Source organism: Oxyura jamaicensis, chromosome 8 (genome assembly GCF_011077185.1).
Source record: "Oxyura jamaicensis isolate SHBP4307 breed ruddy duck chromosome 8, BPBGC_Ojam_1.0, whole genome shotgun sequence".
Taxonomy (NCBI): domain Eukaryota; kingdom Metazoa; phylum Chordata; class Aves; order Anseriformes; family Anatidae; genus Oxyura; species Oxyura jamaicensis.
Window position 1 is genome coordinate 19,826,010 of NC_048900.1, and position 15,441 is coordinate 19,841,450.

The 15,441-nt window shown below is 38.7% G+C and overlaps 2 protein-coding genes across 6 annotated transcripts in view; one reads left to right on the forward strand and one right to left on the reverse strand.

Annotated features, from left to right (window-relative positions):
• MIGA1 (mitoguardin 1) overlaps nt 1-14,185 on the reverse strand; it is a 41,835-nt gene extending 27,650 nt beyond the window's left edge. The window contains exons 1-7 of one of the 2 annotated variants that reach the window (XM_035333312.1): nt 13,586-13,741; nt 13,334-13,507; nt 10,898-11,075; nt 10,222-10,358; nt 8,702-8,828; nt 8,109-8,245; nt 7,312-7,435 (exon numbers count right to left, since the gene is read on the reverse strand). In XM_035333312.1, coding sequence (XP_035189203.1) covers nt 7,312-7,435; nt 8,109-8,245; nt 8,702-8,828; nt 10,222-10,358; nt 10,898-11,075; nt 13,334-13,432 — 802 coding nt within the window. In that variant the 5' untranslated portion in view covers nt 13,433-13,507; nt 13,586-13,741. Of the gene's footprint in view, nt 1-7,311; nt 7,436-8,108; nt 8,246-8,701; nt 8,829-10,221; nt 10,359-10,897; nt 11,076-13,333; nt 13,508-13,585; nt 13,742-14,046 lie in introns of those variants that run through there. The other variant, XM_035333311.1, reaches the window with a different exon arrangement.
• Nucleotides 14,082-15,441, forward strand: part of USP33 (ubiquitin specific peptidase 33) — a 36,588-nt gene continuing 35,228 nt past the window's right edge. For 2 of the 4 annotated variants that reach the window (XM_035333284.1, XM_035333282.1), the window contains exon 1: nt 14,475-14,631. Coding sequence is in view for 1 of the 4 variants with exons in the window: in XM_035333280.1 (XP_035189171.1) it covers nt 15,099-15,128 (30 nt within the window). In the remaining 3 variants the exon portion in view is untranslated. Of the gene's footprint in view, nt 14,211-14,474; nt 14,632-14,981; nt 15,129-15,441 lie in introns of those variants that run through there. The other 2 variants (XM_035333285.1, XM_035333280.1) reach the window with 2 other exon arrangements.

Consider the following 15,441-nt stretch of genomic DNA (forward strand, 5'->3'; position numbering starts at 1 on the left):
AAAATAAGTGGGCAAAAGCAATTAGAGTTTGCCTGAGTAGCTGTAAGGAGGCAGAAAGCCCACATTAAGGCGAGACCTTGGGAAAGAAATGAGTGCAGCTGCTCACATACGGAACGAGCAGAAACAGTTGAAAAATTGTAGGCAGATTTTGTGCTTGGAGGACTGAAAAGAGAAACATTGGACTGGCTAGCAGAGCAGAGTTTGGGGATTTAAATCAGGTATGTGAATTGTGGCTCTGTTATAAATAGCTTTTCGAGCTAAAAGGAGGATAACGTTGCATTTTGCTTGAAGAGAAACTCCTGAATGGAACGGAAAGCTCTGGTCACACACACAAAAAAAATGGTGGTTTTTTACTTTTTTTTTTTTTTTTTTTTTTTTTTTTTTTTAAGTAAGAATCATCTTTGCTCCTTTAAGTCTGTTTGAGAGAAGCAAGTTTTAACTGGACAAGGTAAGGCATGAGAACACAGCAGGAGTCACAAAGTGAGAGAGATGAGGGCTTCAGCAGGAGTTTTGGTGTGAACAGAAAGAAAGCAGGCTTCAGAGATGCCATTTGCAGAAAAGCAACAAGGTGTATAATTAGCCTGCCTGGTCTGATCTAGAGAGCATAGCTGTGGGGCAAGTGGTAACACTTGCAGACACTTTCTGATTTTATGGGAGTGTTTTCAGAAATTTCCAGCCACGTTACCCCCAGCTAACATACAAAAAATGACCTCCAGTGCTGGCTCAATGTATGGTAAAAAAGATTATCTTGAGCCACTGCTGAAAAGATTTCAGCTAATCTGTTTTACTATGCAATGAAACGGCAGCTGAGCTTCAGCTTTTAAGATAAATACAAGCATACGCTCCAGGTTATCAAATACCAACATAAAGATACAGATTATCAAACTCTAACCTTTTTTTAGTACTGGTAACTTCACTGCAGGTCCATGAAAAACTATTTTGTGTTTTTAGCACGATATTGCTAAAATTAACAGTGTTGCTGAGAGAGCCAAGCATCACTATCCTTCAGTACACGTAATGTTTGCAGAAACACTGGTTTACAGTTTTAAATTGAACTTCCAACTAACAATCTTACATTTTACAGCCTCAGCATCCTGTGTTTAGGTGCTTTCTGGCAAAGAATTTTGCTGAATGCAATTCAGAATGGAAGTGTTACTACTATCAGACAAACATGTCTTTAGAGTAAATCTGAAATACAGATGAAGACATTGTATCCAATTCAAATATTTGCCAGTTCAATACCTATTGTGCAACAGAAACGAGGACTTGCAGCAATACAGGAGACCTCACAGGAAAATTCAGCAAGCTTCAGCAGTTACTGAACTTCCACAAGTTATATTTACTAAATTATATTCAAAATCTTTAAAAAAAATTGAATGACTTTTCTGGGCTGTTGCTTAGACTTAGCAATATTGTTTTCTTTCCCTTATAAGAACATTTCTTGAGATGAATACTTCTCCATACAAAGAAAAACCTAATGTTTTTTTTTGTTGTTTCAATTTCAAATGCCCATGTCCCACTTCTGTTTTAACCACTAAAAAATGTTTTTTTCCCTCTAAGAAATGAAGAAATCATTTAATGTACATTTATTTTCAGAGAACACAAAGCAAGAAAAAGTGTTCAACCTATGATTAAAAGGTTTAACTACTTTGAACTTTATTTATGGTATGTACTACTGGACAGCACAACTAAGTGAATTATTACAGATTGCTCACCTCCTAATTGGTGCTTGTCTGAGAATTAGAAATATTTCTTGCACATAAACTAAAACATAATAATCTCGATACATTTTTTCCCATTAAGGCTTTATAGGAAGAAAAAAAAAATACAGCCCCTAGATATCTGCCTCTGGGCAGTAAATTACGATATATTTAATCAACACAGACTTCTGCAAAAATGATCTTTACATAAGCAATGAAGGTATTGAAAGATTTTTGTTATTTTGTTTTAAGGGCAGCTGGAAAAATGGTTTCTAATATGTAAATAAGTTCTCCAAAGTGTTTTGTCACTAGGTTAAAGGCTCTGCTCATTCTCTCCAAAATGCCAGGCATATCTTTGAGCGTGAGGAGAAAATTAAAAAAAGAAACAGACATACCTACCATCCAACAACACAGACCTTCATGAGAGATCTTAACTGTAGTAACTCAATAAATATATTTGTTGTTAATAGTATAGCGATCTTTTTCCTTTAAAAAATGTAATTAATGCATAGATTTCAATATTATCAAAAAGCTTAGGGGCCACATTATACAAGACACCATTAGCTTGATTGTCAGCATTCTTTTTAACAGTAGAAATCTAAATAAGAATTTCAATAATTAAGAATTTAGTATTGACAAGCAGCACGACAATATGAGATTTTTAACCTCTGACCTGCAATTCTGCTTGTAAGTAAAGCTATTGTTTCTCTCCTAACTCTTTGCATTCCTCCTAAGTTAGGTCGACTAATGTTTCAGCCTCCTAGAAAAGATCTAAAAAGTGAGGATTTCCTTCAAGAACAAACTACAGAGGGTATTGGAAGCCTTTATCCCTCTACCCCCTGACATTTACCACTCAGAAAAAACAATCTGAATATTTTGTTTCACAGTTTTCTGCCAATTACCTTCTTCCTGATTCGGTGTACCTTATGCCTGCCTGCCTCAGGAAATCTTGTTTCTAGGCTTCCCAGGGCCAGGTTTCAGAGTCCTAAGATCAGCACAAAACCAAAAGCAGTTTAGCCCTACATATTCATTTTAATTTCATGTCCAGAAATACCTCTGCTTTAGAAATCCTATTTTAGCTTGCTGGCTCCTATGATAATTCATAGAAATTTTAAGTCCAGTGGAGAAGTCAACCACAGTGAACATAATTGTGTTCCATTATTTTATCTATTTTAAATGTAAACCTTTTCTAGGGATGTATTCATTCATAACTCTCAGTTACAGAGTTGAAATTGATGTTTTGCAATTAACAACAAAAACAACCACCACCAGGCACAATTCTACCCACAGGAAGAGATTTATGCAGCAGTACAGAACCCACAGGTGTAAAGTTGAGTATTTAGAAATACTGGGAAGAGAAAAATACATAATTTACACACATTTAGGAAGAAAATCATTTGGAGGTGGTAATTCACACAAAAAGAATCAAAAGGCAATTAGACTACAGCATGCAACCACTTCAAGTGATGATTGCCTACTCTGACAAGTCATCTTTTACCTGTCACAGCAGCCAGAGAAGCACTTCAGCCACATCATGAAAGAGACTAGTTGCAGTGATGAGCTATTGTATTCTAACGGTATCCCAGGTAACTTATTCCTGACTCTCCCACGTAGCACATTACCAATAACTTCCTCCAGAAGACTATTTCTCAAAGCACGTTTGCAAATTTATCATGCCAACCAATTTAAACTAGTAAATGGGATCACAAAGAAAAAAACAAGTTTGTGGTAGGCCAAGCATTAGCAGACCCTGCCTTCAGCACCCCCCTCAGTTTCCCTCAGTGTCATGTGTTGATGCTATGCAGAACCACACAGGAAATGGGGGCCTTGGGAGATTGGTGCAGCTCACAAACTGCCAAAGTATCAGGCTAGGAAAGCAAGGACCACAAAATTTAATCACATTTATCACATTTTTTACAAGAATATCAAATCAACGGCAACACTAAAAACTTTCTTTGATTAGATAGAGAAAGTTATGACTTGGGAACAATCACTTAAAAAAATGTTGGGAAGGAGCAATATCTATGATGAGCAGCCAAGTAAGGGACAGGAGTGGTTACAATATTTTGCCAAACCTCTGGGGCTCTTGTACAGAGAAAAGTGAAAATGAGAAATCAATGGAAATTTTTACCTTTGAAAGATTCCTTCCTGATCAAATTCAGAGCTCATTAGAATTGAGGGTTTCACAATGAGAAATGCTAGTTAGACATTTTGTAGCAAATCTTTTGGTAATGCTTGAATAGCATCTGTCCAACTGTCAAAGCTCTGTCTCCTGCTGTGGTTAATCACAAGTGCTTCAGATGGAAAAAATGGAAGAAAAATCCACAAAATACATCTAGGCAGGAGAAAGGGGGGAGGGAGGAAAGGATAGGATGAAAAAAACAGAACAAAACAAAACAAAGAAGTGTTTTTCTGATTACCATTACCTATTATGGAGAACAAAGGCTTTTTCTTGTTCACTCAAAGGCCCATGAAAGAAGAAAATTAGCAGTGGTAATAGTAGATGCTTAAATGCCAGAAAGACTACAATGACCATCTAGCCTTACTCTCAATGGGAAATAAAAAAATCCCTCAAAAGAGCATAAAAAAAATAGAAAACTATCTAAAACTCTAGTTTTAGACTCTCAAACATGTTGTGGAGAAACTTACTTCAGAACTTAATTTGTTTCACTTGAACAAGCAGAAACTGGATCTGGTTATGACTTTGACAACCAGGTCTAAAAATTCCCCAGCAGGATATAACTTTTCCATGTGTAAGTAGCTATTCAGAACAAGCAAGTCACCTCTCAGTACCTTCTTCAATAAAGAGCTGGACATATGCAACTTAAGCTGTGTATTAGTTTGTTCTTCCAAAACACGGATCATTTTTATGGCTTGTTTTGAACTAATATTTCCATATCTTCTGAAATAGAGACTACATTACTGGACACTATTCTACAACCATAAAAACCAAGATCATATTTCTGCAAATATCCTGATACTGTCCTTTTCACATAGCCAAAGATAAGCAATGTGGTTCTTTCTCTATAGCACTGTACCGAGAACATATATTGACAGTGATGAATAACTATCCCAAGGGATTCCAAGAATTCTTCTTTATTATTTTTAAGCCTCCCATCTCTATGTACAATCCATAGTTGCCTGTATTCAAATGTAATTGCAATCATTTAAAATAAATAATTCAAATCAATATTACCTACCCTTACTTTTCACTATCCTATGCTCTTAATGCCCTAAATGATCATTTCTTATTAGCTTCAAGCCCTATGAACAATTTTATCAGCTACATAGCTGATAAAATTAGTGTTTGACTGCAAATCACCCCTAGAACACTTTTCTAGGAACATTTCCCTTAACAATGGGCAGAGCATCAATAAATGTTCAAGTCAGTGAGCTAGTTTTTATCATCTAATGTATGCTATATTAATTCTCAAAATTGCAGATCTCTCCGAAAACCGACAGTCCAAGAAAAACTAGTTCAAAAAAAAACCATGCCAACTGACACTAATTACAGCTTTTAGCTTATCAGCTGGGGTAACAGAACTATGAATTAGCAACAGCATTATTTTACAGGTATGACACTTAATTCGTGATTTGCACTTAAAAAAAATGTAACTCAATTGGCAATTTCCCAATCATTTGAAACACTTTTCACTTTCTAAGATTAGTGAAGAGTAAGTGATAGATTAGGGTGATTTTTTTACGAAGCTTCTTTCAGAATTTTCAGATATGAATTGTCCAGGACTACCAATCCTGATGTGTCACGTGCTGCCTCTTATACCACAAATGATACACATTCTTATCAGTGTCAAAGATGTATATTCATTCTTGCTTCATTTTAAATACAGAGCAGAGACACCTTCAATTCTGATCCCATTGAGAACTGCCGTTTGCATTCTGCATTATAATATCCTTTGTAAAGAATGCTGTATTATCTTTTTTTTTTGCCACTGGCATTTCATAATTTTCTTGGACCTGCTTGTCCTGGTGGCTCTTGAACCTTCTGTTCCTGTTGTTGTTTACACATGCATGCACGTGCATAACTCACACTCAAAAAGGAAGTCAGAAAAAAGCCATCAACAATTAGTACACTTCTTAAAAGAGTAATACAAAGCTTTAAACAGAAATGAAATACAATGAGTATTGATATATATTACCATATACATTTCATGGTAATACAGGGAAGTCTGTTGAGAGCACCTTTCATTTTCTTTCGCTAGATTACCAAGTACAAATAAAAGGAAAAATAAAGCCATAACAGAACCTCTACGATTCTCCCAAACATACCTTTCTGTTTCTTCTCTGAAGTTACCAGAAAAGTGGTGATCTCAAAAATATCCTACTTCAAACACTCACACACTATACCTAGTAGTTATATCCTACAGGAGCGTAATTACCTAAGAAACTGTGAGTGAATAAATGTTTCTGTATCAAATACTGAACACAAACATCCTCTGTATTAAATCAAGTGCCACCGTGTTTAAGATGATGGTTGTCTGTTTATGTTCCAAAATATTCTGAAAAAAGTGATGCATTCTCTAATATACTACTTGCTGTTTAAGACATGAATTCAAGATGATGAAAAAGCCCCAAATCCTGATCAGTGAAGCACTGCTCACTAAACTAGTTATTTGTTTTTCCCACACAGTTGGGACAGCACAAATACAATTCATAATAAAGTAACTGACAACATCTACTCAATAGGTCACAAATGATTTCTACAGGTAATATTTAAAGAGAACTCAATTTTCAGAACATTCTTGCTAAACAATAATCAAATTATCACATCTAAAAAAATAGAATCTCAATTTAAAATATTACCAGGGAAACAAAAATAAAAATAAATCAATAACTAAACACAGAGACCTTTGAAAACCATTTTATTAATTTTGCCTGAAGACAAACTACAAATAAGCTACAAATAATGGATATACACTGCAACTTTATTTAGGGCTTATGGTTTCAGACACTAAAATTAAAACAACCAAACATTTTTCTACTTTAAGAATTAAGTTGGCAGGTGTACCCAGACATGTCAGAAAGCTAGTTTTGACCTAAATTTAATTCCCACCTTACTCAGAGCTGTATTTAGAAGTTGCAGGACAACATGAGGGCTAACAGATGAGAGCACTGCCACCTTGTGCCAGCCAAGCTGAAGCCTAACAAACAAGATTAGGGACTAAAACTAATTGCAGAATGTGCTCTGCCTTTAAAGTCTCACAGTTCTTTGAGATCAGATGCTTGATATGGAATTATGAAAGGGTGCAGTAGTATTAGATTTGAAAATTCAAAAAGATGAAGGTTTCTTTTTAAATTCTCTAATATGTCCATGCTATAAAAGGGAGTAATATGTTCTTAGTACATAAATATTTAAATACCCAAGTCAAGATAAACTTTATAAAGTTGAGAAGAATTCTCGAAATTCTGATATATACTGACAGTCCACATGAGAAAAAAAATCCTCTCAGTCCCTTCTTAGCTAAAATACAAATACTGCATCAAACTTCACATAAGTGTATAAAAAATGAAATTGCTCAGTGGATATTTCCACGAGCTCCCTCCACAAGGGGCACTATTACAAGTAATAAAAATGTAAAATAGTAGTACTCACCAATATCATTAGCTAGAGAAGCAGGATCTGAGGTCCCAAGGGTGGCCTCAAACTCCTCCTGAAGACGATAAGCTCGCTGAAGCAGGGATTCAAGCTTATGAATGAATTCAGCACTGATGATATCCTGCAAGAAGAAAGACATTAGAATATTTCCTATTTGATTACAGTCTATCATCTTAGATTTTTACAAACAAATCTTATTAAGCCTTCAAAGGGCTCATTGTGCTGCATTAATTTCCAACAAACAGCACAAAGACTCTGTCAGATGAACACTTCAACATCCAGAATACATGCACCTTGCTAAACATACATGTTTTATCTAACATAATAAAAATTCATTGAACTAAACTTAAAAATAATTTACAATTGTATGTGATGTTTACTGCACTAGAAACAATGAAAACTGTGCAGGTGTGTGTTTATCTCAAAATATGTCATCATTTAGTTCATGAGAACAAATGGATAGAAATAAAGTTCAAGCACATTATTTGTGAATACTCATAAACTTATCATCTTTCCCAAAACCTGTATCTAAGCATATATCCTCTCACAGATGTAAACGGAAGGCATGACCCAAGGGATTTTGTGCAGAGAACTGGTTAGAGTAATGCTTGGTAGCTTCATAATACTAATACCATCCAGATGTAAACACTGATGTGGCTGCAATTGACAAAAAGTCACACTCAAGCTAATTAACAACAGAAATGTCCTTTAAATGCAATGTAGAAGTTCAAAATATTAATGTAACAAAATTTAGTGAATTTTCAGGGCAACATCAGTAGATTAAATATACTCACTTCTACACTTTCTTCTGCAATTGCATCTCCTGCTCCCAGCTTGATGGAACTACAACTTGCTTCATCTTCAACTTGTCTGTTACGGAAAGTTAGTGCCTGCTCCCATCGACGTAGTGCTTCTTCAAAAAGCTCCATACCTATGGTAGTTCAGAAAAACCTTCACTCTAACACACAGCTTCCATAAGTATCTTAGGCTTACAGAAAACTATATAGATAACTAGCATAATTACAGCAGAATTGTAATTTTTAAAAATAGCAATACCCAGTCTAAAAAGAAAAACAAAAACAGATGACATCTGCCTTTTTAAGATAAGGAAATTTGCAAAGCAACAACGACAGTAGTATTTTTTCCTATTTATTTCTAAAAACAATTCTATAGCTACTACAAATACAGGAGTCACAACTATATGTTTTTCAAAAGCTAACACTAGATTTAGCAAGCTTTCAATATTTTATGGACGTGTTCTTGGACACATGCTCACAAGACACTGTAGAAAACAACACCACAGTATTGTACAAGTGTCACTTTGCCACAAAACCAAGAAATTTACTTTCATTGCTATTAGATATTGAATATTCTTATCATAACCTACCCATCAAATACAAATTTTCAGGTGTGGTCACTGGAATATTGACAAGTTTAATATCATCTTCGTCTGCTTTATCCCAGGAGTTAGAATTGGCACAAGCACAACTGTGACAAGAGGTGGCACTCTGAACCTAAAAAATAAATACATTTTGGAGCATTGCTACACAGAGTATCCTTAAAACTACATTCCTCCAGAGTACATTATGGTCCAAGTTATCTATCTAGTCTTACCTACAAATTACCATTTAAAAGACTTTAGAAAAAGTACAATTATTTTCAGATTAAGTGTAATGTATTGTTTCCTTTGTTATTAATGCTAGGGTGTTGTTTGCCAATATTTTAAAAGTCATTATTGCTCCTTTCTTAAAATAGGGAAATAATAAGTGATTTTCAATATTGTTTTCCAAGTAACATTTGACTGCAGATTATAATAAAAGTTTAAAAAATGAAACTCGTTGTGTAGACTGACATAAACAGGGTCTATTACATGACCTGCATGTGCCTCTCTAAAAGTAAGGGAAGGAAATATAGATGTACAGAAACATACAACGATGTCCAGACTGTTTTAAGCCCGCTGAGACGTATAAAACAATATATGGCCACTTCCCTTCTCCTAGTTGACAACAGCTGAAAGAAGAGGCTTCAGCTTTTAGGTAAGAAGCACGGGTAAACATGATTGTTAATCCTTAAAAAACAGCCCATTTCCTGGGCAAAACATTAAAGAAATTATGTTGCATTAAACTTCTCATCCTGTAAATAGTTCCTAACTAGAGGTGCTGATCACCAAAACAGAGATCACGTGCAGCCTAAAGGACCCACATTATAGCATCTGCACGTATCAGTGGAGCAGAAGAAACGTTCCTTTATTTCAGTACTCTGACCAGAGGAACAGTGGAACTCTTTTCTTCTCTTTCTGTCCTCTCTGAATTAAGCCATGTTGCTCCAGATTGCAAGTCTAGGAGCTGCTCATCAGATAGGAAAGATCTTGCTACCTCTTCTCCACTAAGGTTTTGCTTTTACCATTGTGTCAATTCTAGTGTTCAGAAATTCAGTTCAATTCACTAATCTAAGATAATAAGAAATAATCAATTTTTAAGTGATTTTCCTGTCAAGTCAGTACGGTGATTCACTAAATGGTCTAAAATGCAGCAGAGTAGTATATATAGAGGCCAGGAATGCATAACTGAGTGCAGTATACAAGGGGAATCCTGCTTTCAGCAGCATTAAATTGTATAGATTTGGCTCATTCCATTGCACAGATCTGCATCCTTATGAAGTTGTTAGACACAAGACAGGAAGAGTCAGAGGGAGTACACACAGAACTGGTATGAACAACAAAAAATATTTTTAGTATGTAGAAAGTATAATAGCCTTCTCCACGAACAGGTAATCTTCTGTGCAGTCAGTATCTCTAGCCTTCTGAGGCTGTGTAGCTAATTCAGGAAAGTTGTTTCAGGTCAGTGAAACCATTAGGTGCATATACAAGGCAAGTTAACATACACTGAAAAGCCTTAAATCACTTACCGAGACCAGACTCTGAACTGAGCCAGAGTATTTACTGAAAAGTCCTCCATTTGCATAGATACAAGACTGTGATCCTTTTTCCTTGGCAGAGCTCAGAGAAAGAGTCAAATTTTGTCGGCTACTGGAACAACTTGAACCTAACAGATACACTCATTTTAAAGATTTTACAAAACTGAAAACATTGTATCTTGTGTTAACAAGAACTAGCAAGAACTGCATCTAATCTTTTCAATAAAATCCAGTTTGGAAACAACAATTATTCTTTCATTTACACTTCTACATTAGAAATCATGAAATAGAACGATCGATATATATACAATAAGTATGCATATTAAGCACTATTATTTTCCCATTGTATAACGTTTAAATTTGCTTTTTGTGGCGATATATTCACAAGAACTGCAACCAATTGTTAATATACTACTGATAAAAAAATCTTTAGTCCAAACGCACAATTAAAACATTAGCTTTAAGAAGACCAGCTAACTTATAAAATACAGTAACTTTTTCCTGCTTTGCACAATTTCTACTTCAACAATTAAAACCTGATCAGCATTAAAGGAAAATGATTTATTTTACTATTATATACTGTTACCTACACACACACACCATCACATCCCCTTGCTTCCCGTTCAGGACAGACAAACCAAAAAAACGTTGGGGTTCCTTCACGTACCTTTTTCTGATGCAGCTGCTTTGGTACATTCTAATAGTAGATGGCCTGGTTCCCATTCTGATACTTGTTTGTTTTTTCTTCCACGTCTTCTTTTAAAATGGTGTGCCAGAAAAATAACAGATATTGCACTCACTGCTGTGACTGTGAACAACTTCTTTAACCCAGGGGAAAGTTTAATCTGAAAATACAAGAGTGTGACTTCATTGGAGATACATGCTCCTTAACTTTCACCTTTCCACTTATCCTCCTTCTGGCATCTTCAGCACAGGCTGAAGGAAGGAGCTAAGAGATTCAGCTCTCACATAGCTTGAGAAATAAATTAAAACTAATTAAGGACATAGACTAACTGCTTCTCAAAGTTTGTGATGGCCAGGTGAGAAAGCTTAAAAAGGGGTTGGTGGGACAACATCAGTGGCTGCACTGAGAGTCATATTCCAACACCAAAAACTATAAGACATTGCAATCCATGAACTATGGGGTTCTAAACAAATAACTTTCACACTTCTTTTTTTTCTTTCTTTTTAATGCCAGGACAATGCAGGGCTTCAGTTAGTTCTTTAACAGACCTGAAAAAAGAAACTCAGCCTTCACAGCTAGACTGCTTTCTTGCACTGTGAAAGAATGGAGGATGCAAAAGCTAACATTTGCATTGTTTCAATCTGGGAAGAACATGTATTTGAACAAATCTGCCTTAAATGGGTTTTGTTTATTTTTACTATTTATTTTGAACATAAATCATTTGTAGATTTATATGTTTAAATTTAGCAAATAAGAACCAAGTATTCAGGCAACTGGAATTAAACCCAGTAACAAAGCTTAGAAAGTTCAAAGTGACCAGACTTTAAAATGAATAAAAGAAAAGATCCACTTAACTAGAAAATACTGCCCACGTCCATCTTTAGGAAATCTATGCTACTTGAGAAGGCATGACTTCTGGGAAAAAAAAAAAAAAAAAAAAAAAAAGATCCGCAGCCCCTGAGGCCAATACAGTGTTTCTGTAATGCCTCCTCATATGAGAAAGGAACTGGCCAGAGTATCACTGCACTCTAGCAGGTCATGGTTGCTTTGCAGTTGGTTAGTGCTATCAGTAGAGTTGTGCAATTTCAAGAAGCATTGAAAGCTTCTTTGATAGCTTCATTGAGTTTGCTATCAACTAGTCAAATACCTTTGACTTGAGAACTCTAAGATAAAGAACTTAAAGGTACTGTACCTAGACGGAGGCCAAAAACCTACCAATATATTCTGCAAGCGAAAATAAATCCCTGAAATAGCACAAACATCTATTTGCAGAAAACTACTGCATTTAACAGAAAAGAGTAACAATCAGATAACTAAAATGGAAAATTTAGCTCTAGCATTAAATTCTGTAAGCTTCAAGGTTAAAAAAAAAGATTTTTTAGAAATTTGTCTATGCCTACAAGTATGATCATAAGTAAAGAAAAATTAAAACCCTAAGAAGAAAGTTAATAGTTGCATATGGTATTTAACAAGGATATGAATATGCTGCAATATTAAAAAGAAATCCTTTATCTTGCAGTGAGACTTTTGAAGTATTGTAAACAGAAAAAATGTGAAAATAATCAGATGCACTTCAGAATATCTCATTCTGGTTTCATTCACATTAACACTTTGAAAAGTATTTATATGCAAATTTGAAGAAGACGACATTTGCTTTCATTTAAAAGCAACTAATTCAATAAAAATAAAATACAGTTGTATTAAGGACGTGAGTTTTCAGAGCAAAGCTTTATTAATAACTGTTAATATATAACTTTGAAAAAAACCTTATCAACATTGCTAACTACAAACATTTTTCCTTGTCCTTACCCTTGTCAATCATTTGCCATATGCAGAATAGGGAGGGGAAAAAAAAAGCACTTTTGAGCCATGTTTTGTATAGCCAAGTAGAAACTCTCCCCGCCCTGTGTATTACTGAAACAGAATATGGTTCACTGTTCAAGAAATTCATTACCTGAGACACATGACTGCAGCCTTAGTGTTTTCTGAAGTAATTCAGACATAGTTAGCTCTACCACTTATCACTCATGTAGTTACAGGCAACATAATTACAGCAACTCTTCCCCGCCTTTCTAATGACAGTGCTCTAGGGAAGAATCTTGTAATTCCCTGCAGACAGGGAGTGTCAGCATCACAATACTTACAGCTTTCCAGCCTGACAAGTAATAACATACTATTCAGACAAATTTGACTGCTATCCACATTGCTATTTATATAGTGAAAAACACCCTATAATATCAACAAAATAAATCAACATATGATGTTGATATGCGATGATGAAACATCAACAGAAAGAGAAACACTTTTAGCTTGCAGTTCTAAATAAACAAAAATCAAGCTCTAAATAAACAAAAATCCTTACAAGCCTAAATTAAAAGTATATCACAAGTTGCAATATTCAGATAACATATATATTACCTGCATAAAAGAATAATACCAGGAAAGGGGAAGATGAAATGCCCGAAAAGCTACCGTCTTCAGAGAAAACCGTGCCTCAGTAACAGCTTCTTCTGACATGGCTCCTTCTCTCCCATAACCTCCTTCAGTGGAACTATCTTGAAAACATGAGTCCCTGATGGCCTCTGGAATGGGCTGTCAAATGAAGGATACATACTCAATTATGTAATACAAGGTGAAGATGGCTTTCTTCTACAGGCTTGAAACCCTTATGTAACAGGTAGATGACTTGTTTGATTGATGTTTGTGACCAGAGATGAGATTTGCGCTTAATGAAAAGACAGCAAATGTGCTGGCTCAGCTTAGGCCTCACTTATCCCAACTGCCCTGTGTGAAGACCCGTGTGTCTAACGGACCTGCAGAGCACTCGGTCTGCTTTCACTAGCTGACAGATCACTTCTCACAACCTCTAAATTCCACACAAAACAACTCCAAGATTAAACATTCAACCGTGGCCCAGCCTCGCAGGGGCAGCGGACCCCTCCCCGCCGCAGCCTCCTCCCGGAGCTCCGTGCCGAGCTCTCCCCCGGATCGGGGACCGAGGACCAGGGCTGCCCGAGCTCCCGCATCCCTAGGACTGAGGCAGCCTCGGCTCGGCTCGCCCGGGGGCCGGATCCCACGCCCCGCCGCCCGCCTGCCGCTCCCCGTTAGCTGCCCCCGCCACTCGCCGTTACCTGCCGGGCACCGGGGCGGGCACCGCGGACAGCAGGCACGGCCCCTCACGGGCGGCTCCCTCCCCGCCCCGGCTGCCGCTAGGACACGAGCGGGGATCCGCTTCCGGGCCAGTGATGAGCCGCTGCGGGCTACCAGGAGGCGGCGGTGGCGGCCACCCGATGAGGCGAGGTGAGGCAAGGCAAGCCGCCCCGTCACCGGCCCGCTCCCATCACCTTCTCGCGGGGCAGCCCCCCGCGGCAGGCGGCCGGGCAAGGCGGGGCGAGACTCTGCGGCCGCCATCTTGGTGTGGGGCGGTGTCACGTGAGCGGCGCGGAGGCCCCGCGCGGCCATCTTTGTGCGGGGCGCGGCCGGGGGTGCCGCAGCCGCGGCCGGTGGGTGCCTGGCCAGTGACGGGAGAGAGAGAGGGAGGTGTCGCCACGGGCTGGCTGCCCCGGAGAACCCCGTTCTCCGCCGGGGCTCCCGGCCGAGAGGGGAGCGGTCCCCGCGCTGTCCTGGGCTGGGCTCCGTTCTGCCTTCAGCGTGAGCCGCAGGGCTCGCCGCGGCCCGGCTTAGCTGCGGGCTCCGAGCACGGCCGCGTCCTGACGGTGAGGAGAAGGAGGAGGAGGAAGAGGAAGGCGGCGGTGACGGGCAGGCCAAGGCGGGCTGAGGGCAGTGGGCAGGAGATTGGCGGCTGGGGCCTGCGGCCAGTAGCAGAGTCCGGGGGGGGGCTCGGTGCGGCCGGGGCTGGGCGGGGCGGGGCCGTGGGCTGGGGGCTGGGGGTCCTGGGCTGGGGGCTGTGGCCGTGGCCTGCCCGGCCCTAAGGGGAGGCGAGTCCGGCTTAGGGAACGTCTTCTGAAGCGGCGGCGGTGGCACTGTAGGTAGGAGGAAGTTCCCTGGGGCCGTGGTTTCTCAGCGAATTTTTGATATTGGCGTGAGGCTGTCTGTGAGGATCGATCATCCTGGCCGAGGGATGGAACAGGCCGGGGGAAGGAGCCTGGTGTGACGCCCAGGGGAAAATCGCCGTGGGCTTCTCCTTCCTGACTGCAGGCCTGGGCTAAGGAAGGCTCCTTAGATGCGTAAAGGACGGCTGATGGGTTACAAGGTCAGGCGTAGTGCTTTGGGAGGAAGAAATGAACAGGCAGTCGCTGTGCCCTAGAGGCAATATAAAATAAAAGCTGTCTGACCCTGTAAGTGGTCAGGCTCTCAACTCAAGCATTTTCCTAAGGTCTGCTTAGGAAACAATACTTAATAAGAGATGGAAAATCTAATGGAAGTGACTTAATAATATTGCTTCTTGCTTGGGTGGATAGTTCTTGTTGCCCAAATACAAGGACGAAGTAGAAAACATCTACTGGGTAAGAGAGTGTAAAGGAACTTGGTGTGTGAAGTTCAGGTTAGTCTTCCCATTGGTTGGA